At 44.0% G+C, this 22,006-nt stretch overlaps 1 protein-coding gene across 6 annotated transcripts in view; it reads left to right on the top strand.

The window, feature by feature from the left end:
• The window catches only part of LOC147732719 (mitogen-activated protein kinase kinase kinase 5-like), a 1,007,398-nt gene that overhangs the window by 355,448 nt on the left and 629,944 nt on the right, over nt 1-22,006 (top strand). For all 6 annotated transcript variants that reach the window (XM_086957271.1, XM_086957270.1, XM_086957268.1 and 3 more), the window contains 2 exons: nt 6,635-6,725; nt 8,232-8,365. In XM_086957271.1, coding sequence (XP_086813397.1) covers nt 6,635-6,725; nt 8,232-8,365 — 225 coding nt within the window. The remainder of the gene's footprint in view (nt 1-6,634; nt 6,726-8,231; nt 8,366-22,006) is intronic.

Genomic DNA, 22,006 nt, shown 5'->3' with positions numbered 1-22,006 from the left:
CTTTTAATTTTTTAAAATAATTAATACTTAAATAATGTATTTATTTTGTAATGGCAATAGCTTAAACTTTTGTAAATAACTTTTGTGAAGATTATGTTCAGTGTTTTTTATTGTGACGAAAATCCAAGAACAGAAGTGAAATATTAACATCTTTTTGTGATTTGTAATAAAGCTTGAAACATTGAGAGAACAGATTTGAACCAGTGATACTGTGGTGGTGCCGAGTGATGCTGTGGTGGTGCTGAGGGGGTGAGAGGGTAAGTGAGGGTGTCTGAGGGTAAGTGAGGGTGTCTGAGGGTAAGTGAGGGTGTCTGAGGGTAAGTGGGGGTGTCTGAGGGTAAGTGGGGGTGTCTGAGGGTAAGTGGGGGTGTCTGAGGGCAAGTGGGGGTGTCTGAGGGCAAGTGGGGGTGTCTGAGGGCAAGTGGGGGTGTCTGAGGGCAAGTGGGGGTGTCTGAGGGTAAGTGAGGGTGTCTGAGGGTAAGTGAGGGTAGGGTGTCTGAGGGTAAGTGTAAGTGAGGGTGTCTGCGGGTAAGTGAGGGTGTCTGCGGGTAAGTGAGGGTGTCTGCGGGTAAGTGAGGGTGTCTGCGGGTAAGTGAGGGTGTCTGAGGGTAAGTGAGGGTGTCTGAGGGTTTGCGACTAGTCTTCGAAATATAAAGCGGTTTGTCTGCCATCTATTAAGGCACACTTTTCAGGCTAACTGCCCCACCCTGGGGGACAAGAAACACCCAAGATGTCCGGGAACAAGTGGGAGGAGGACGTTTACGGGGGTCGCTCTGAAGACTGGGTGACTTGACTTGACGGAGAACGCCTCTCATATTATGGGACAGAATATTCACATGTAAAAAATATTTACTACTTGCGGAAACACAGAAGCAAAACGTAAGTGTGCAAACGTACTTTTGCTATATATAGGCAAATGTTCCACTTAGTGAAAAAAATCTACCCGTCGCCCTGCACTCCAAGGAGTACCCACTGGGATTGTTGTAAATCCATAAAAACTGACAAATCTACTTCCACCTTAAAACAAAACCCATATGTGTAGACCTCTTACTGTTTAGATGTGGGTTTGTAAATCGGGCCTGCGGTGAGGGAGGAGAAGGAAAGAGGCACTAAAAAGACAAACGATTCACTCACCATGAAGTAGATATTGGCAGAGATATGTAAAGTATCGCAGAATTGTGTTTTGGTCAGCACTATCCAGAGGTAATGTGCAGTTTATCAAGCATTTGTTAGTCTCTAGAACTATGGGATTGCTGCGAGGCCATACTAACGGCAATACAGCATTATGTAACTCTCTGTGACAACATTTACTGTTAAAGGAAACTGCGTTGGCACAGATCTATAGACCGATATGTTGGAAAAAACACAAAACAATGCTAGGAGTCTAGGTAGCTGGTACACTTTCTAAAATAATAAAAAGAAAGACTTTTGCTGATTAAACCCAAGGCGGTGACATAACTGGCTCTCTGGTTTCATTTGCTGGAGGAAAAACATAAGTTATTAGAACCGTAGTGGGACTCATGGGAGAATTGGGTGTCGACTCTAGTGGGTTACTGTACACAGTTGGGAGTTTAGTAGAGGGCGCGGGGAGAAGCTGTGATCTCACTAAAAGAAAATGAGAGTTGAGATAAACTTCTAATGTGTTCTGTATTTTAACTTTTTACCCGAATACAGAATATAAAGGAAAGGTAAAATCTTTGATATGGTTACAGGATATACATTAAAAGCAAGCAACAAAGCATGGTGGCTTAAAATACTGTAAATGTTTAAAATGTAGCCGCATGGACTGTTTCATCTTAGGAATTAATGATAGCTTCTACAGCACAGACAATGTGGCCTCTTGTCAGAATCTTTAAAGACCTTTTGTCGCGATTAATCGAGTGTCTGAATGTGCCACAGCAGCAACAAAACGTACATTTGTATTACGTGACAAAGCATGAGTGATCTTGAAACATGCTTTTTTAAAGCAACCCAAGGATTTCCCAAGGATTTGGGGGCCTACTGTACAGGTATGTCTTCCTGCTCATCTTCCCCACCCCCATTATGTAGGATTTTGAGAGATTAGGGCACAGGTCCATGTCATTCATGAACCCTACAAATCCGTCAAGCAAAAGCTACAAGACCTATGGCATACGGGCCATCATTTGCATAGAGAAGGACGGGAACTTGTCTTGAGCCAACTTTCGGGGTGTCTGTTTCTAATGTGGTTAGTGCTCGATCCATGCCGTTAATATATAGTGTAAATAAAAAGGGTGAAAATACAGTCCTGTCTCGCCCCTCTCGTACACTTAAAATGGTCTATGATATTCCCCTCTTGCTTGTACCTTACAGCGGCAGTTGTGTTTGAATGTAGTGTCATTAGGATATTAATCAAGCCCGGATAAACGCCCAACTTTCTCATTAGATTCCAGAGTTGGCAACGATTGACTCGGAGGAATGCTGCAGTAAGATCCATAAAGGCTAGGTAGAGTGCCCCCGACTTAGCTATGGTGTACTTTGAAGCAACAAGAGAAAGGTTTAGACATTGATCCGCCATTGATTTCCCCGCCCGATATTGGACATCCGTTCTTATACTGTGAGTCCCTGCCCAATCCGCCAGTCTATTCAAAACCACACGACCCAGTACCTTGACTGTCACGTCAATCAGGAATATTTGGCGGTAGCAAAGCGGGCTATCGCTGTCCCCTTTTTTTAAAATCGGGACAATAGTTGCCGTGGACCATGATGGGGGCATACCTGATCCAACTTTAGCGTTGAGGACCCTCACCAAAATGGGTGCCCATACCTCTGGATTACTCTGAAAGAGGTCAGGCGGGATCCCGTCAGGCCCTGGGGCTTTTTTCTGTGCAAGACAATCTATTTTTAGGCTGACCTCCTCTATGGAGAAAACAGTTACGTCTGTAAATGGGATAATGGACAAAATCTGCTGTTTCAGGCTGATTATGTAGGCCCTCAAAATGAGCCTGCCACTGCTCCGGCAAGTTATTATGAAACAGGTTCAGGCAGTAAGAATCTTTAAAGCATGGGCTATTAATGACTTACCAAAATAAAGTGGAGTCTTTAAGTTCGGCAGCCTTCTCTAGATCTTCCCAGGCCTTTGTCTGTAATTGGCGTTTACGTGTCCTGAGTGCTTGCTTATACGTTTTACGGCATGCTGCAATCTGCCCCCTATATCTAGGTAATAGTTTCAGGGCCTTCTTCAGGGCCCTGTGGGCCTGCGAACATTGCTCATTGAACCATCTTGGATCCTCCCTACAGCCAGAGGATATAGGTACCTTAAGTAGGCTATCCACTAGTTGTGCAATGGCTGCAAATGTGTTAACTACTTCACAATCCAGGACTTCTAAGTCTAGGCATTTCTGGATCTCCTGCTGACCTCTACTAAAAAGGAGTTTATTAAATGCGACTGTGTCCACCTGCGCCCAACATAGCCGCCTACCTTGATCAGTAGCTGACAATGTCCCCCCCCCCCCCCCCACCCCCCCCCTCCTTAGTCTACACGCCACTGGGTGGCTATGAGGGACAACGAGTGATAGAATTAGGGGGTTATGGCCACTGTGAATGCTAGTACTGATATTAAAATCTGTGATAAACCTCCTCACTAAATGTGAGACAAAGATAAAGTCAAATGAAGCACAGCCTCTACCCTTCTAAGTAGGAGGCACATTTAGATCTGGACGTGAGACTATCAAGTCCATGGTGTGAGTTAAACTATAAAGGGTTAAAAGGACACTCAATTCCCATCCAGACTGTCCACGTGTGGTCCCACTTCCAATGTGCAAGTCGACCAATCGCCCTCCATCGTCAAATCGGGACACAAGTGGCAATTAAAATCTCCAGCTAGTATTAACTGTGCATGGACTTGGTTCTCAGATTGCAGCTTTCCCAACTGACTGCTCAATTCATCCAAGGAATGTGATCCCTGTGTGTTTGACTGTGTGTTATAAAAATTGATAATTGCTAGACGATTTGCCAAAGTTTGTTACTGCATTCCACATTGGGCAAACTATCACCTTGCCCACTTTCTTTCCACCTCCGCATCCTTCCAGAGAGGAAAAGAGGCTACACCGGCTGGACCCAAAACGTGCTCTCTCATTTTACCTCAATCACACACAACAGTTCCTGGTGGATGACAAGCTCTTTGTTGGCTAGGTAGGCGCCAAGAAAGGCCGGGCTGTGCACAAGCAGACTATCTCCCACTGGGACGTCTTGAGTATAAAAGCCTGTTATTCACTGGCTAAAAAGGAACCTCCTGAGGGTTTGCGCGCCCATTCTACCTGGGCGACAACAGCTGCTACTGCATTGGGACGTGGTGTCCCACTGCAAGTCATCTGTCAGGCAGCCACGTGGGCCTCGCTGCACGCTTTTACTAAGCATTATTGCCTTGACCGCCAAGTCCGGAGAGACTGCTTCTTTGGCCGCTCTGTTCTCTGTGCCTTTCTAGTGTGATTTTGGTTTGCAGACGGTCTACCAGGGTTGGTATTCCTGGGGTATCTATTCTAAAGTAAGTAATCTATCACTAACGTGTCTCTTTCAGATGCACAAGTTACTTACCTTCGGTAACGATATATCTGCAAGAGACATTAGTTAGTGATAGATTCCTTACTGCCCCACCCATCCTCCCCATTCTGCAAACTTATTTCTAGGGTTAAGGTCATACCATTCAGGGCCCTAGTTTCAACGCACCAGTGGTCAGTATCTTGCTTGTCTCTGCGTTCCTGGTGCGAAAAGTTGTGTACAGAACGTCAGCACGCGAGGGCGGCGTCTAAGTAGCTGCCGCGACGTCATCCCAGTGATCACGGCGCCTATGACGGATGCAGAGACGCACTACGCCACCTTCCAACGCACAGGGGTCCTGCTGATGAAAACTTTCCGGATCCAGTCTGACGCCTCGGGTAATTCGAAGGTACGGAATCTATCAGTAACTAATGTCATTACCGAAGGAAAGTTACTTGTGCGTTAGCATGCCAATTAGCCAATGTAGGACAAATAGCGCTGAAGATCCTTTTTCAGACAACTACAACATCTACTGGTTGCCACCGCTTTGGGATAACACTTCTATATAGTCTTTGCAAAGCATGTGTATCTACAGCACTCACGCCTCGAACGGATTATGTTACTTACCTGGTAAGAATCTGTTCTTGGCATTTAGAGCTGTATATTCACATGCACCCTCCCACCTTCCCGGATACCTATAGTTGTTGCAGTTCTCTTTATTTACATTACATATGCATGGACATCTCTTTACCACATTCACTTACTCCATTCTCACCCTCTTACGGGAAAACCATCTAACAATGGAGTTGATGCCCATGCGCTTGATCACTGAAAGGAGTCGCCTTACCTTGTGACTCTTAGGACTTACTCTAAGAACAACAACTTGCAAACATCCGAACCTAACACTAGATAGCAGGAGTATGTAAAGCATGTGAATCTAAAGCTCTGCCTGCCAAGATCAGATGGTTACTGGGTAAGTAACATAAGTCATACCTTCTGTCTGGTACCTTTAACCAATTGGCTTTTTGCTAGAACCAAGTGCTTCTAGAAAGTACTCAGTTGTCTCAAAAAATCCCCCATAAGATAAAATTGTTCATCAGCACCAACCCTACTTATATTATTGTTGTATACCACAATGAAGGGAGCACCAAATTCAATAATCAGTATTTGCAAATGCAAATTTGTTCCCAACTGATTCGATCAAAAAGACAGATTTTCCTTGAATCCACAGATCCACAATTTATTGCACATCACTTTAGGATAGTGTTTCCACAATGATTACGACAGTTCATCAATATTAATTGACACGCTTGTAGTAGTTCATCAACAGAAGTTCCTAATAAATTCAGCCAACGCATTTCGTCCAACGTATATTATTGTTGTACCTACAAAGTAGGTTTGCAAACATGTTTGGGGTTGGTTCTATGGCCCAGAAAGGGACTAAACGCCTGTGGCTTTCAGTGCATAACATGTAATAGTGTACGGTCTCTTAATTACTTGTAATAGTCATTTTCTTCTTATAACTTAAGAAATATGAGAATATATTCATGTTACTTGCAAGTACTATGTTGCATTGATTGAGTTTCCAACCCCAGACCCCCTCCTGAAGTACTTTGACTTCTTAACCACTCTACCCTGATAGAATTAAGGGATAAAAAAAGAGTGCTTGGACATTTCAGAAGAAGTGCAATACTATTAGGACGCTCGGAGGCAAGTTGAAAATGACTTTAATCCAGAAGAATAAGCCCCAGTCGGTTCAGACTGCCCCGGGACACCAATAAAATGGCTCAATGTGACCTAATAACTTCTTTTCTCTAATTATGGGGTTTCTTTTCTGTTTCCATCTTAGAGAACCCCTTCTTTCTCCATTATCTTACCAAGTGGCTCTGTTTTTCTTTTGTTTGCCCCCTCTGTTCTCTCTTGGGTCTCTCTTCTCTTCACTTCAGTCTCCTTGCCCCCGCCTCTGTTAGTTTTCCTCTCATTCATTTTGTGCACAACTCTCCTAATTCAGGTCTCCTATCTCATCCTCTGAGACTCCCTTCCTTTCTGTCCTGGTAGCTGGTCTTGAATTACTCCATGTTGGTGTTGTCCCTGACTTATTTCTAGCTGGTGTAGTTAATTATCTTATCTGTGACAGGTTCTGTGATGCGGTTCACCACTTCATGGCAGAGAATGAGTTAACAATTGGGGAAGACGGAGGAGACAGCACTTCTGATGACTTTCCAGAGGTAATCCTAGAGAGGGGGATTTGGTGATTTTTGTGGGTGGGATGGATGTCTGCTTCTGACGAGGCCACAAATGTGTCTTGAATTGGGATTTTGGTCCCTGGGAAAAGGTTGTGAAGGGTAAGGGGACTGAGGACTTGGAGTGCTGTTAGAGGTGCTTTGAGCAGATTCAGCAAGTATACAGTGGTCTCATTGCATCTGGTCAGTGGAGTATCTTGTCTCCTCACAACATGCCTTGGGTTTACATGGGGGATTCTCTTTTAATTCTGGGCGAGGTAGGTCAGCTAGGGCTACATTTCAATGACACTGAGGAAGTGAATGTAGAACCCTGGGAGATGCATCAGACCCATGGGAATATTCTGCTGTGGTAGCATTCCAGAGTTAAACAAGAATAGAAGTGGAGAAATGAAAAGGAAAGATAGCAGAATTTCTCTGTGGTTTACATACCACTAACTGTAATTGATGTGATAACTCAATCCTCTACTAATATAGAGTTAATCTATTATACGATCTTAAGTGATCTCAAAATATCCAGATTAATGGAGGAAAAAAAGCTGTAATATTGGGGAATAACAGTCACTGCCCTGAAATGTGGCAGCCAATTCAGAGCTGCTGTACTGGGAGAGACTAAGTATAGAAGTAGGCTATTTACTGGACCCTTTATCTTTCCAGCCTTAACTGGGATAGTCTTGGAGGTCCAAGAAGACCTAGTAATTCTTTCCATCTTTAGTCGGTCTGGAATGCAGCCCAACTGGAAAAAACATTGTTTGCAAATGGATCTGGCCTGAACCTATGAGCGGGCTGTAGAAGGCGGCAACCATAGGGAAATCCTTGGGGTATAGTGTCATACGGCAGACTGCTGAAAGTGCAAGGAGTATTGTGCCATTTGGAGACTGTAGTTGTTCATCAGATATTGCCTGCTGGTACATTTACCGCTGTAATGCCAGTGCTGCTCAGCTTGCACTCCTTGGGGCATTTTCTAGATAATACTTCAGCTCCCAGAAGGTTCTGCAGAGTATGAGGTGGTTCATGGCAGTCTTAAAGGTTACACTTTCAGACCCAGGGACTTGGTCAGTGCTCTCTCTGACCGAACCACTTGATCATTACACTGTGACCCCACAGCTTAATCAGTGTGCTCTATCTGAAATCATTGGTCAGTGTGCTCTTCAAACCAAGAATCTTGGTCGGTCTACTATTTACGCCTGCTGCTTGGTGAGGGTGCTCTCTCAGCCCAACTGCTTGGACAGCAACCTCACTCAACCCCACTGCTTAACCAGCGCACTTTCAGATCCCACAGCTGTTAGTGTACTATCTTACCTACTGGGTTTGTTGTTGCTCTTTCTGATCCCATTGCTTGGTTGGCCGCCATCTTGACTCTGTGACTTAGTTCTCTCTCTCCCCTGATGAGATTTAATGCCTCTTCTCTATATTGTAATCCAAACCATGTCCCTAGTTCATGCTCCTGTCTTCTGTTTCCACCTTTTTTCCCCTCTCTTGTCATTCTCTCAGTTCGATTATGAGCTCACTGAGAATGGAGATCGGGTGATTCTTGGTAAAGGGACTTACGGGGTTGTCTATGCTGGACGTGATGTGAATAGCCAGGTGCGGATCGCCATCAAGGAAATTCCTGAGCGGGACAGCAGGTGTGTAGAAAGGAGCAATATATGTGTTAAGAGGGACTGTGAGTATTGCACCATAGCTTTATGCGCTATATGGACAGAGGGACTGCATTGTCTGATAGGCCATTGTGTTCACAAAGTAGGACTACATGTATGTGCCAGGGGTCAGTATAGGTGCAGAGGGACAGCATGTGTGTAAGGAATTGCAGGTCTTTATGAAGAGGCAGTATTTGTGCAAAGAAGTATATCCAGGTAACATGATATTTCGTCTAATGATAACACTGTTAAGGTAAAAGACTAGGGGCCCAATTTCATTCTTGGTGGTAAGGGTACTCATCACAAGGCCGACAGAGTATCCTTAACACTAAGAATGCGGTCTCTCCACCAAATTTTATTGCAGGTGGAACTTTATGTAAATTGTAAAGATGACAGCACCGCCAGGTAAGGTGAAGCAAGCTTTTATTCATAAATACACTGACACCAGAGGTATGCCTTCTCTCATGAGTCTCTCGCCAGCAACTGTCACCCCAACTGTCATTCCCCTTGCCAGCGTTCCAGATCTTAACACACTGACGTCACAACCCATCCAGCACGAGTCGCGTGCTGGTACATTGCCTGTACAGATGATTAAGTAAACACAACACATCTCCTTATCAATAACAACAAAACAGAAATGTGTAGAACCAGCAAGGGAGCTGTCTGGGAACAGAGATATGACCAAATGCTAATCGCACACAAAATCGTGTAACTTAGCTGGTGGTTTGACTACTCTCCCAAATCTGCTCACCGTAGGCTCGCCATTTAGACTGATGTCTCGAACCGTACGATCTTCATCAACAGAATCATCTAAATCAACATTGGTATCACTAGTGGTCTGATATCCTTTGTACACTTCCCCTTGCCAGCGTTCCAGATCTTAACACACTGACGTCACAACCCATCCAGCACGAGTCGCGTGCTGGTACATTGCCTGTACAGATGATTAAGTAAACACAACACATCTCCTTATCAATAACAACAAAACAGAAATGTGTAGAACCAGCAAGGGAGCTGTCTGGGAACAGAGATATGACCAAATGCTAATCGCACACAAAATCGTGTAACTTAGCTGGTGGTTTGACTACTCTCCCAAATCTGCTCACCGTAGGCTCGCCATTTAGACTGATGTCTCGAACCGTACGATCTTCATCAACAGAATCATCTAAATCAACATTGGTATCACTAGTGGTCTGATATCCTTTTTACACTTCCCCTTGCCAGCGTTCCAGATCTTAACACACTGACGTCACAACCCATCCAGCACGAGTCGCGTGCTGGTACATTGCCTGTACAGATGATTAAGTAAACACAACACATCTCCTTATCAATAACAACAAAACAGAAATGTGTAGAACCAGCAAGGGAGCTGTCTGGGAACAGAGATATGACCAAATGCTAATCGCACACAAAATCGTGTAACTTAGCTGGTGGTTTGACTACTCTCCCAAATCTGCTCACCGTAGGCTCGCCATTTAGACTGATGTCTCGAGCCGTACGATCTTCATCAACAGAATCATCTAAATCAACATTGGTATCACTAGTGGTCTGATATCCTTTGTACACTTCCGATGACTCCTCACTCAACCTACTACTACTGTCCTCCCGAATCAGTGAACCGTCAGAAGTATGCTCGCACCTAGAAGATACATCATTTGTACCCGAAGATACATCATTTGTACCCTGTGGGTGAAATCCTCCACACACCTCACGATCCAGAATCCAATTGTAGTCTTGAGCATAGGAACCATCTCGGTCAATAGGTACGCACTGAGGATGAGATGTGGCCACCCCCTCTTTACACATTGACAGTGAGAAAAATGCCATGTTTTACCATCACTCAGTAATGCCGAATTACAAAAAACTTTTTTGACTTCCATAGGTTGTGAGTAGTGATTCTTCCCTTTGCTTGAACACTTCAATTTTTTCACTCTAACTTTGTCTCCCACCTGGATGGAAACCTCTTTGCAAGCATGTTTGGAGTCATAGTAACTTTTCCCCACAGTTTGTGACTCCCGCAAATTTCTTTGAACTTCTTCAGGGGACCAACACTCTCTTTTGGGGATTGCCCAGCCCACATTGTCCTTAGTTATGGGGGTCCTCCCTCTCAGGAGCACAAAAGGACTGGCTCCTGTGGATTCACAAGGAGTTACCCGGAAAGCCCACAGATTGTTGATGAGTTGCTTTCTCCATGACAGGTCATTTTGGTTGGCTAGTTGAATGACCCCCTTGATGACCCGATTGAACCTCTCAACTGCGCCATTACCAGCAGGATGGTATACAGAAGTGGTTTTATATTTAGTCCATGTTTAGAAATGAATTCTTTAAATACTGCAGACGTAAATTGTGGACCATTGTCTGATACTATACAATTTGGAAGGCCTTCTCTAAGGAATAACTTACTTAAGAATCCTACCACACTTTTGGCTTCCGCATCTTGGACCACCTCTACTTCTGGCCACTTAGAAAATGGTCTACTAACACAATAAGGTACAATAGTTCATCGTGTTCACGAATAGGTCCACAAATGTCAATCCCCAGTCTGACCCAGGGCATGGATGGACAAGAAAGGAGTTGAAAGGGTGGTCTCAATGTGTATTTAGATTTGTCCGAATCCTCACATGCCACACAATTCCTGACACTCCTTTCAATTTCGATGTCGTACCCGGGCCACCAGTACGAGTTTCTGACTCTACTCTTGGTTTTACCTATCCCCAGGTGTCCCTCATGACAAATCTCTAGAAGTTTGGCACGTAAACATTTGGGAGAAACAACCTTGCCATTCCTAAGTACCAAATCTCCCTCCACAGACAGTTCATCCTTGAGTTCCCAAAATGAATGTAAATGTCCAGGAACTCTTTTCTTTACCGGCCACCCAGCTCTTATATATTTTTTTACTTCAAGAAGTACAACGTCTTCCTCCATAGCTGCAGACCAATCTGCCCCAGAAATACAAGGTATTACATCTACGATGTTGGCTATGCAAAAAGTATCAATGTCCGAGACTTGCCCGTCCGTGTTGGGTAAAGGTAAATGACTTAGACAGTCAGCAACCTTATTTTTAATTCTAGGAAGGTACTCAACCTCATAGTTAAACTCTAACAGATTCATGGAGATGCGAGCTAAGCGGGGGGATGCAATTTGGACACCCTTTGTAGAAAGTACTTTTATTAGAGGTTTATGATCACTTCTTAGGGTGAATTTGTAACCCCAAATGTACTGTCTAAAATGATCCAAACCCCAAGCACACGCCAGTGCCTCTCTCTCAATCACAGAATACCTTTTTTCTGTGGGTGTTATCAATCGTGAGGCGAAGGCTACAGTAACCTCCTTTCCTTCTTCAGTTATCTGTGATAGTACTGCTCCCAGCCCTTTATTACTCGCATCTGTGGTGACCACGCTGTGGAACGAGGGATTGAACCCCTGGAGGGATGGGGCATTACAGATATTATCTTTAATCCTTATAAAGGATTCTTCACACGTTGCACCCGATTCGAATTTGCTTTTTTGTTTGATAAGTTCTCTTAAGTGAAAGGTCTTTGCAGAAAAATTACGCACAAATGTGGCATAAAATTCTGAAAGGCCAAGGAAAGCCCTAACTTCCTCCTTACTCTTGGGTGAGGGAGCTTCCCTAATAGCTGAAAACAGTTCTTTCTTTGGTTTTATGCCACTGCCATCAATTTCGTGTCCCAAATAACTAACCTTATTTGTAGCAAATTTACACTTACGCAAATCGGCCGTAAGGCCATGGTGTTCCAATACCCCTAAGACTCTGTTCAGTCTCTTATCATGTTCTCCTTTGGTGGTGCCTTTTACCATGATGTCGTCTTGAAAAATTAAGAGATCCTTCTCTTCCTTAAAGAGTGTACTCATTAACCTTTGGAACATGGCCGCAGCCGAAGCCAGTCCGAAAGGTACCCTCTTAAACCTAAAACACCCCAAAGGCGTTACAAACGTGGTGAGGCTCCTACTTCTGGGATGCAAAGCCACTTGGTGGTAGGCTGAGCTAAGATCAATTGTGGAAAACCACTTTGCTCCATTAGTGTGGGAAAGCATCTCACTAATCTTTGGCAAGGGAAATTGGTCAACCAAGATGCTCTTATTGAGATTGCGTAGATCAACACATAGACGGAGTTTGCCATTGGATTTCTTTGCGATAACCAAAGGCGAAACCCACTCTGCTGATTCTACCGGCTCAATAATACCCTCTTTTTGTAATCTCTTTAATTCCTCTTCCACTTCACCAATGATGGAAAACGGTATGTTCCTAGATTTGTGTATGCAAGGGACAGCATTTTCTTTGAGTTTGATCTCATGAGCAAAACCTTTAAGTTTCCCAACTTTCTCTGAAAATACTTTGGGATATCTTTTCATAAAGAAATTGTTACACTCTTCCTCAGTTTGTAAAATCAGGACAGGATCCGGGCTATTAGGATCCAGAATTATCCCCAATTGACCTTGATCGATCCATCCTAATACAGATGGCCCAACCTTAGAGATATACAGTTTTCCTAGTATTTCACAAGACTTAAACTGAAATTTTAACTCTCTGAAACCCAACATTTCGATAGGTTCGTATGTAAAAGATTTAGGAAAACTGTCAGGACTTTGTAATTTTCTGCCTATAAAAGGAACACATTTTTCCAGCCACACCATTTCATTAACGATGGTATAAGGTGAACCTGAATCAGCTACTATTGAAATGTCCACTCCACCAATATTCATGTGACAAATAGGTTTTTTCCTTTTGCCTCCTCCATCATCAACATTCAACACAAATAAATTCATATCATCCTCATCCGAAGAGATACTATCCTCTTGTTCATCAAGCACAATTGCTTTTACATTTCTTCCTCCTTTCTGTTTCTTCGGACACATTGCAATGAAATGCCCAACTCCCCCACAATTTGAACACTTTTGCCTCAAAGCTGGACAAGATTCGTCATTAGCCAAATGGTATCTGCTACCACATCTAAAACATTTCCTATCATCAAAAAGTTTAACCTTATAATTCGAATCCTTTCTTTGTACATAACTAGCGCGGGGTTTGTTGTTAGTATTTTTAGAAACCATTACTTTTGCAACCATGGATTTGTCTTCTGTGGAAGACTGTTCTTCCTTCAATACAGCTTTGGCACATCTTCCAGTAAGCTCAGTACATTTAACAATTTCCACTACTTCCTCTAAAGGCAATTCACCTTTAGCCCACAATTTCTCCTGAACATGTTTATTAGAGGACCTCATGACCACTTGGTCGCAAACTAATTCATCATGTAATGCCCCAAACCTGCAAGTAAGCGCTAAGTTCTTCAACGCAGCCACATAATCTTCCACCGACTCCTCTGGGCCCTGTTTACGTTGAAAAAACTTAAACCGGTTAACTTAGATAGAAATAGTGGGCTTGAAATACATAGTCAAATCTTCCAACGCGATTGTGTATACATCACCTACTCTGGGTTTTTTGTTAATACGATGGTAAATTTTCATAGCTTTGGCACCTAAACAATGAAGGAGATTTTTTTTCTTTTTCTCAGGAGTCAATTCTTCTTCATCCTCGAAAGTAGACCTATAGTTCTCAAAGTATTCTCGCCACTCTTCCCATTTAAGTGCATTATCACCTGTTGAAGGAATGAAAGGCAGTGGGGGTGACAGATTCCACACATTACCTGATGCCATATTGTATGTGTAGAAGGAAGGGTATTGTCACAAAGTATAGAATCAACTTATCCTGAGGTGTGCGTGTCACCGCAGGCAAGCACAAATGGGATAAAACGATAGAGAACTCCTGAAAACCCAGACAGGATGAGGCACACTGCTCTTGTGAATAGTATAAAGAATGGTGCTCAAAATGTGCGTGTCACCACTAAGCAACACGTAATTTAGCTCCCTATTAATTCCAATTACATGTATAGGTTTGCGTGTTCTCGTGGAAACACACTACGAATCAGTTGGCAAATACCTCCAAAGAAGTTATAGAAAAGCACAGATGTGCGTGTCACCGTTGCAGAAGACACACAGATAATGGCTGATCAAAATGTAATAAATTAATTGGTGTGTGTGTCACCGTTGTTGTAGACACGCTAAATATCCTCCAAAAGAGGTGTGCGTGTAACCGTTGGAGACACGCTCTAACTGTGTGGATAATTGCACCCGACGCTGTAATGAAGAAATGGGTGTGCGTGTCACCGTAGCAGGAGATACGCTTCTACACTTTCAATTCCGCATTCCAAAATGGCCGCCAGACGTCAAACGACGTATGCGTTCCAGTGACGCTCACAAGCGGAACAGATGCTTCTGACAGGAATGCGCAGCTCGCTCGAAGTGCGCACCAGATCCCGTGAGGGGGAAAAAAATCACTCTGCCAAGCGGAGTTACCACCAAGCCTCCAAGCAGTCAAATGACAGGCACAACCAACTACCTATAAAGCGAGGACATTGCGCCACTCTGACAGCACGCAAAGTCCTTAAGTTGACACAAAACTCACCGACCAGACTTGGTGAATGGAACCGTCTCCCAGGAGCTCTCACTGCTGCGCCGATCACCGCCTACAGGAGTAGCCAACCTCCAAGCCAAAAAAACGCTGAAACTGCCGCAAAGTAGATCTTGCCTCTGGTGACAACCAGGCAGCCCACAGGTTCGGGAAGGATTAATCAGCTAGTAGCTCCCTGAAGCTTCCACAAGGACATCAGCAAACGATAAGGCGAAGACCGCCACCGGTGAACTGCAGACTGGAACGAGAACCAGGCTCCTCTAGGACAACCTCCTATAAATCGAAGAACAGCTGATAAGGTTGGTCCGTTGTTGTGTCAGTAATCCTGTATCGTCAACAAATTGTAAAGATGACAGCACCGCCAGGTAAGGTGAATCAAGCTTTTATTCATAAATACAATGACACCAGAGGTACGCCTTCTCTCATGAGCCTCTCGCCAGCAACTGTCACCCCAACTGTCATTCTCCTTGCCAGCGTTCCAGATCGGAACACACTGACGTCACAACCCATCCAGCACGAGTCGCGTGCTGGTACATTGCCTGTACAGATGATTAAGTAAACACAACATAAATCATCCTGGAAACTGCTCCGTTTCTGCTGGGATTAACCCCCTCCAACGGCCATGCAGGTTAAGGGCAGTCTGAGTTTGACCTGTCATTTTACCTATCTAATACAGATGGGCAAAATGACAGTTTAGTTTTCACTGCCTGTCACCGCCAGAAAACCCCTTACGGTAAGGGACAGTAAAAATGGTAAATGCTTCCCTCGCTATCGGAGTGGACCACTGCTAACTGAGTCCTTCACCAAACAAGAAAATGCATTGGCAGGAACCACTCTGAATGCGATTTCTGACAATGCATTATAAATGACTGCCAGCTTGGCACTCTTTTATAAATTTGGCAGGCGGAGTAGTGTCTGCCTGGTGGAAATAAAGTCCTCCGCGAGTCCTACTGAGATTACTCTGGCTGCCAGAAGCTGAATGGGGCCATGCGCTTCTTGCGTAAATCCAAGCAGATAGTAGGACATTGACATATATTGTAACAATGAGAAAAGTAAACCTCAGAGGTGTAGTTTACCATGCGTTTACCTGTTCAAAGCATATTCACTTAAATGAGATACTTACCTGTCGGACACTCAAAAGTTATTATGCGAGGCGGTCGACACAGGCAGTTACAGTTAGGACCGTGATTGCATAGGAAATAGATTTTTTGGTTTGCTAATAATTTTGGTGCAGTTTTCCGCTTCTCCATGGAAAGTTTGAGGGTGATGTGTTGAGTGAGGTCTGAGAAAAAGGAGGGGGGCCCCAAAAGCGTTTTCCCCTTGAAAGTTTCAGCTAGAAAATAAGACACTGTTAAAACCAAAAAACATTCATGGAATTACACCAAAATGGCAGACAGCTATAATCTTTGCTCTGAAAGTGTACTTTATGTGGTTTTGTGTAAATACTTTCAGTAGTTTTTGAGAAAGTAAGATTCAAAATGTATGTATATTCCATTTCGGAGAGGATACCCGGACCCAACAGATGAAGAGAAGATCTGATTGGCTGCCACAACATCAGCAAAATATTGTGACAGCCATTTTAGGACTGGGGGACTCAGTCCCCTGTCCTCTTAAAAAGATTTGTAATAAAGTCATCTAAGGAGGCAGGATAGGGATACCCTAACCCCCTTCGTCCTTTTGGTGTTGGTCCCCGAGAAACTCCCAGAGTTAAAATATATATGTATGCTTGAGGCATGTGTGCTGTAGATACACATGCTTTGCAATCTCCTGCCATCTAGTGTTGGGTTCAGATGTTTGCAACTTGTTTTTCTTCGAAGAAGTCTTTCCAGACACGAGCTAAGGGGACTCCCCCATTCGGTGATGGTGCTCCTGGGCCATTGTTCGATTGTGTTTTTCTGCCATCTGGTTTGGCTTGTATTGCTGCGCTCCAGTTCGAAACCGTTCTTCTTGTTCCCTTCGGTGCGCAATCCACTCTACCCCTGACGGAAGACCGCAACGCCTATAGGTCATTTCGGTTGTAGAAAACTTTACGTGATCGTCTGGCTCGACAATGAGAAATGCAACACCTAAGCATTCAACACACTTCGGATATCTTCGGTGAAGAATCCGAGCAGGAATTGGGCAAAGCGTGGCGGCAGAAGAGCCGCCTTATACGTTCCAGAATCGGATTCTGAACTCTAGATCGATTTGGAGTCCGAAGACGTGCCTCTGGGACAAAGTGCGGTGAGTACCGAAGACCCCTTGCCCCAAATCCTTTTCCAAAAAACATAAGGCTACAGCACCACCTCTGCCTTCTGGTCACGGTCGGCACTGAGACGATGTTTCGGACGCCCGCCTCCTGGATCTGCACGAAACAAATCATCAAGTCTTCCGGCTCAGGACCGAGTCTGCCAAAATCTTCTTTGGATGTGAAACCCTCTGGTTCAAAGCTGAAATCCTCCGCCCCAAAACAAAAACAAGCTTCGGAGCCGAAACCTTCCGCTCCCAAAAGCGAATCTATCTCGGTGTCAAAATCGAAAGACAGCCTCTCCGACCCTCCCGAACCAATTTTAGACCTTCTTAAAGCTAAATTGGATCCTAAACAAGGGAGATTTATATCAATCCTGATACAGGATATTTCTGCTAAAACACCAGCCAAATGCTGACTTCCTTCAGAGGATCCTGCATATAAAATCTCTCTAAAGAAGCAAAAAGTCGTGGCTACCACGCCTGCTAATCCTGCCCCACAATACCCTCCACAATCTTCTCCACATTTGCCAATTCTAGATCTTCTGAAGCAATTTTTGGGATCCCCAGGTCAGTGGGTCAAGCTGAAATAAGATTGGAGTTTGGCCTCCAAAGACGGTGTATGGTGTGCAAGAGGTATTTTTGAAATGCATATACTCTTTTTTTCATCTGACCCTGATTCCTTAGCTAACTGCTGGCTTGAAATAACTAAATCTGCCTCTGTTGTTACCTGGTGATCCTGTATCACAACTTGTTTACATGAAATTGGCCTGCAGATTGGGCTTAATGAACTGATAATGCCCAATTATAAATGTATCATAAAAAAAGAATCAAAATTAATTCCTTCAAGGCGGATAAAACCGCGACAGCGGCAAAAACACACGCATGGTCTATGAATAATTCACATCAGTTTTTGTGTATCCAGACATACCTTAATGCCCATTTTACGGCCGTAATAAAAAAAAGATTTTTTTAAAATTAGATTGGGAATACATCCAACTAAGGAGGGCACGCAGACCTGGATTCAGCAGTAGCCAATTACCAACTGTAGACTCTGCGGATGGCCACGCAAATCTCTATTACATATAGTATATGTGTCCAAAATTGCTTAAGATACGTTGCATACTTTTAAAACTCTTATTTCCCAAGTTTGGGGTAAGATCGACTCATCGGGCTCTAATTTCTATCTGGCGAGTCGATTCCACTGCTATGTCAATTGATAGTTTTCAGCCGCTGCTGAATAATGTTTGGTATTGACTATCTAAGGTATACTGTAATCAAATAAAATAGTCCGAAAATACATTTTGATTACATGGATGCATTTTAACTGCTTATTTGCACATTATGGCCTTCCTGAAATATTTAGTGTTTATGCTGCTATAGTTATTTATTTGAAATTGAAATAAAGAAAATTCTGAATCACCTTCATAGCTTGTTTGCACAATGGAACTATTGTGTTTGAGGCATGTGAGCTGTAGATCACATGCTTTGCATACTCCTGCCTTCTAGTGTTGGGTCGGGATGTTTACAAGTTGTTTTTCTTGAAAGAAGTCTTTTCAGTCACGAGGTAGGTGGTGACTCCTTTAGGTGATAGTGTGCACGGGCATCGACTCCATTGTTAATTTGTTTTTTCCTGCCATCAGGTTCAGACGTGTATTGCTGCGCTCTGCTTCAAAACAGTTTCTTCGGTTTGCCCTCAGTGCTCAATCCACGTTCCCCGCGTCTGTATTGTTTCAAACGTGTATCCCACTTCTCCGTGTAATGTATCCATCGAGAAAAACCTCTATTTCGATCAAAATCTTCAGGAAGGCCGTCCGGCCTAACTGCGTCTGTCCACTTAGCAGTAAATGAAACGGACTCCCTTCAAATTCTGCCCTCGGTGCCACGCCAAGTATCCGCCCACCGACTCGCATGAAGTGTGCAACTTGTGCTGGTCTCCGGAGCACGACGAACAGGATTGCGACGCGTGCAGACTGTGGCGATTTGAAGAAAACGTGCCATGATCATTGGGCTCAACATCGCAAAATGCAGAGTCAAAATGTCAAATACACACCAGACATCTCTGGTGAAGGATCCGAGCACAAATGCGACGCACAAGGGGCCGTGGAAGAACAAGAAGAACTTACCTCCGTTCCAGAATCGGACTCCAAGATGGCAGAAGACTTGCCACAAGACCAACGTCCTGTGAGTACCGAACGCTCTTTGACCCAAACTCTTAACTCAGCCGAAACAAAAGGCTTCGGTCTCACCCTTGCCTTGGGGCCACAAGTTGGCACCAACAAGAGTTTTCTGACACACCGCCCTCTGGCTCTGCACCGAAACACATCACTAAGCCTTCCAGCTAGGGATTGAGTCGGCCAAAGTCTAGCACCAAGCCGAAACCTTCAGGCTCGAAGCCGAAAACCACTTTGGAGCCTAAATCATTGACACCAAAAACAAAGCCGTCTTCAGCACCGAAACCTTCAGCGCTGAAAAGTCATTCTACCCCGGCAGTGAAATCCTTGATGACGAAACCTAAAACTGTTCCTCTGAAGCTGTATGATGCGATTTTTAACACTCCAACACCCAAATATGACCCAAAACAAAAGGAACTTAGATCTAGATACAGTGTATGTTCTTACTAAATCACCTCAGAAACACAAACCTGAGTCGGAGGACACCTTTTCCCATATTCCTTTTAAGTTGAAGAATTTAGGTAATAACCCCTCCCCCTCCACCACTTTCCCCTACACCAACTTCTCCACCTTTGCAGCATTTGCTGATTACTCCAACTAACTCCACCACCACCTGATGATGAAGGAGATTGGGGGGACAATATTTTAACAGTAGACCCCTGGAAGGAATATAACACTGATTCACCTACAGATAGCGACCTAGATATATACCCTGCAACGCCTTCCCCTCCTGACAATGTAGGATATCTAGAATTGCTTGCTAGAGCTGCAGAATATCATGGGGTATAGTTACACAAGGAATCTCTAGAGGAAGATTTCCTATTTGAAACTCTCAGTAGCCCACAAAGGGCTAGACACACTACCTATGCTTAAAGGTATGATGAGACATGCCGATGATACCGTTAAAGATCCAGTGCGTGCTTGCATTCTCTTCCCCAGAATTGATAAAAAATATAAGCCTGCTCCATCCAGTCTTTATCAAAGGACAGTTACCACTATACTCCTTGTTGGTCTGTAATGTCCTTAAACTGGCTAATTCACAAACTACAGGGGATGTTCCCCCTCCAGACAAAGAGTCAAAACTATTAGACTCCTCCGGTAAACGAGTAGCCACCCAAGCAGCAAATCATTGGTGCCTTGCTGACACCCAGGACCTGCTGGCCTGATATGATAGGGCACACTGAGACAAAATGGAGCAGTTGCTATAACACCTCCTGGATGTGCACAAAGCAAAAGGCCAGGATTTAGTCCAGGAAGGGAAGCTCGTATCCAATTCCTCAATTAAATGCGCTTCAGATGGTGCAGACACCGCAGCTGGAGAGATCAACACTAGTGTGTTATTAAGGAGACCTGCATGGTTGAGGATTTCTGGTTTTAAACCCCAAGTACAATAGTCTATTTTAAATACTCCTTTTGACAAAAAAAATCTCTTCAGGCCTGAAGTAGATAAGTCATTAGAAAAAAAGAAAAAAAGACACAGAAGTAGGCAAGTCTATGGGAACTCTGCAGTCTCCCTCTAATTTTGTGGCTTTTACTACCGTGGAGGGTCGAAAATCATGTCCTTAGACTATACTGCTGCCTCCAACAAAGGCAACAGTTAATCTTCCTCTTCAAGGGACTTCTTTAGAGGAGGATACAGAGGCAACAACAGCAATGGTCGAGGCAGGGGTTTCACAACACGTAATTCCTCCTCCCCCCAACAAGCAGTGACTTGCCTACACTTCCCCCGATCATTTAACACCTGTCGGGGGACGTCTTCTCCAATTCCTCCCCATTTGTTAATCTATCACCACATACAAATGGGTTTTAGGAATTATCCAATATGGTTATTGCCCGGAGCTTACCAACAGTCCTCTAAACATTCCAACATGTTCTCACAAAATGTCACAAGAACATTTACATCCACTTCAGCAAGAGGTCCAGCCTCTCCTGTCCAAAGGAGCCATAGAACCTGTGGCTTTACAAAATCAAGTAACAGGCGTGTACTCCCTGTACTTTCTCATCCCCAAAAAGGACAGATGATTGAGACCTATTCTAGACATCAGAGAACCAAACCTCTGCATACTTTCAGACCATTTCCACATGGTGACTCTTCAACAAGTGCTCCCATTTCTATAGCAGGGCAATTTTATGTCTACTCAAGACTTAAGACGCATATTTCCACATTCCAATTAATCCCGCTCATTGCAAATACCTCAGATTCATGATAGCGGATCATCATTACCAATTCAAAGTACTACCGTTTGGAGTCACCACTGCTCCCAGGGTATTTACCAAATGTCTGGCAGTAGTCCTTATACATCCGAGAAGACAACACATCCATGTCTTCCCATTCCTGGATGACTGGCTCATCATAGCCAGCACTTACCAAATGTGTCTCCAACACACTCAAACCACTATTCGCTTACTTCACCTACTAGGGTTTACAGTAAATGCGTTGAAGTGTCATCTACAGCCTTCCAACTCACAAACTTATCTGGGAGCCACGATATACTCTCAGAAAGCTCCAGCCTCTCCCAATACACCCAGGATTCAGAGTATTCAGTCCCTTCTCACTCAATTTCAGCCCAACCAATCATTACCAGCAAAGGTATTCATGCAGCTGCTAGGGTTGATGGCTTCTTGCATTATAATTGTTCCCCACGCAAGACTTCACATGTGTCCCCTTCAAGAATGCTTAGCAAGTCAGTGGAACTAGTCGCAGGGTCAGTTGATGAATGTAGGGTTGGTAGATGGCTG

This window comes from Lissotriton vulgaris, chromosome 2_1, assembly GCF_964263255.1.
Source record: "Lissotriton vulgaris chromosome 2_1, aLisVul1.2, whole genome shotgun sequence".
In the NCBI taxonomy this organism is placed as follows: domain Eukaryota; kingdom Metazoa; phylum Chordata; class Amphibia; order Caudata; family Salamandridae; genus Lissotriton; species Lissotriton vulgaris.
The sequence above is the reverse complement of the archived record's forward strand: the minus strand, read 5'-3'. Positions and strand labels throughout refer to the sequence as shown.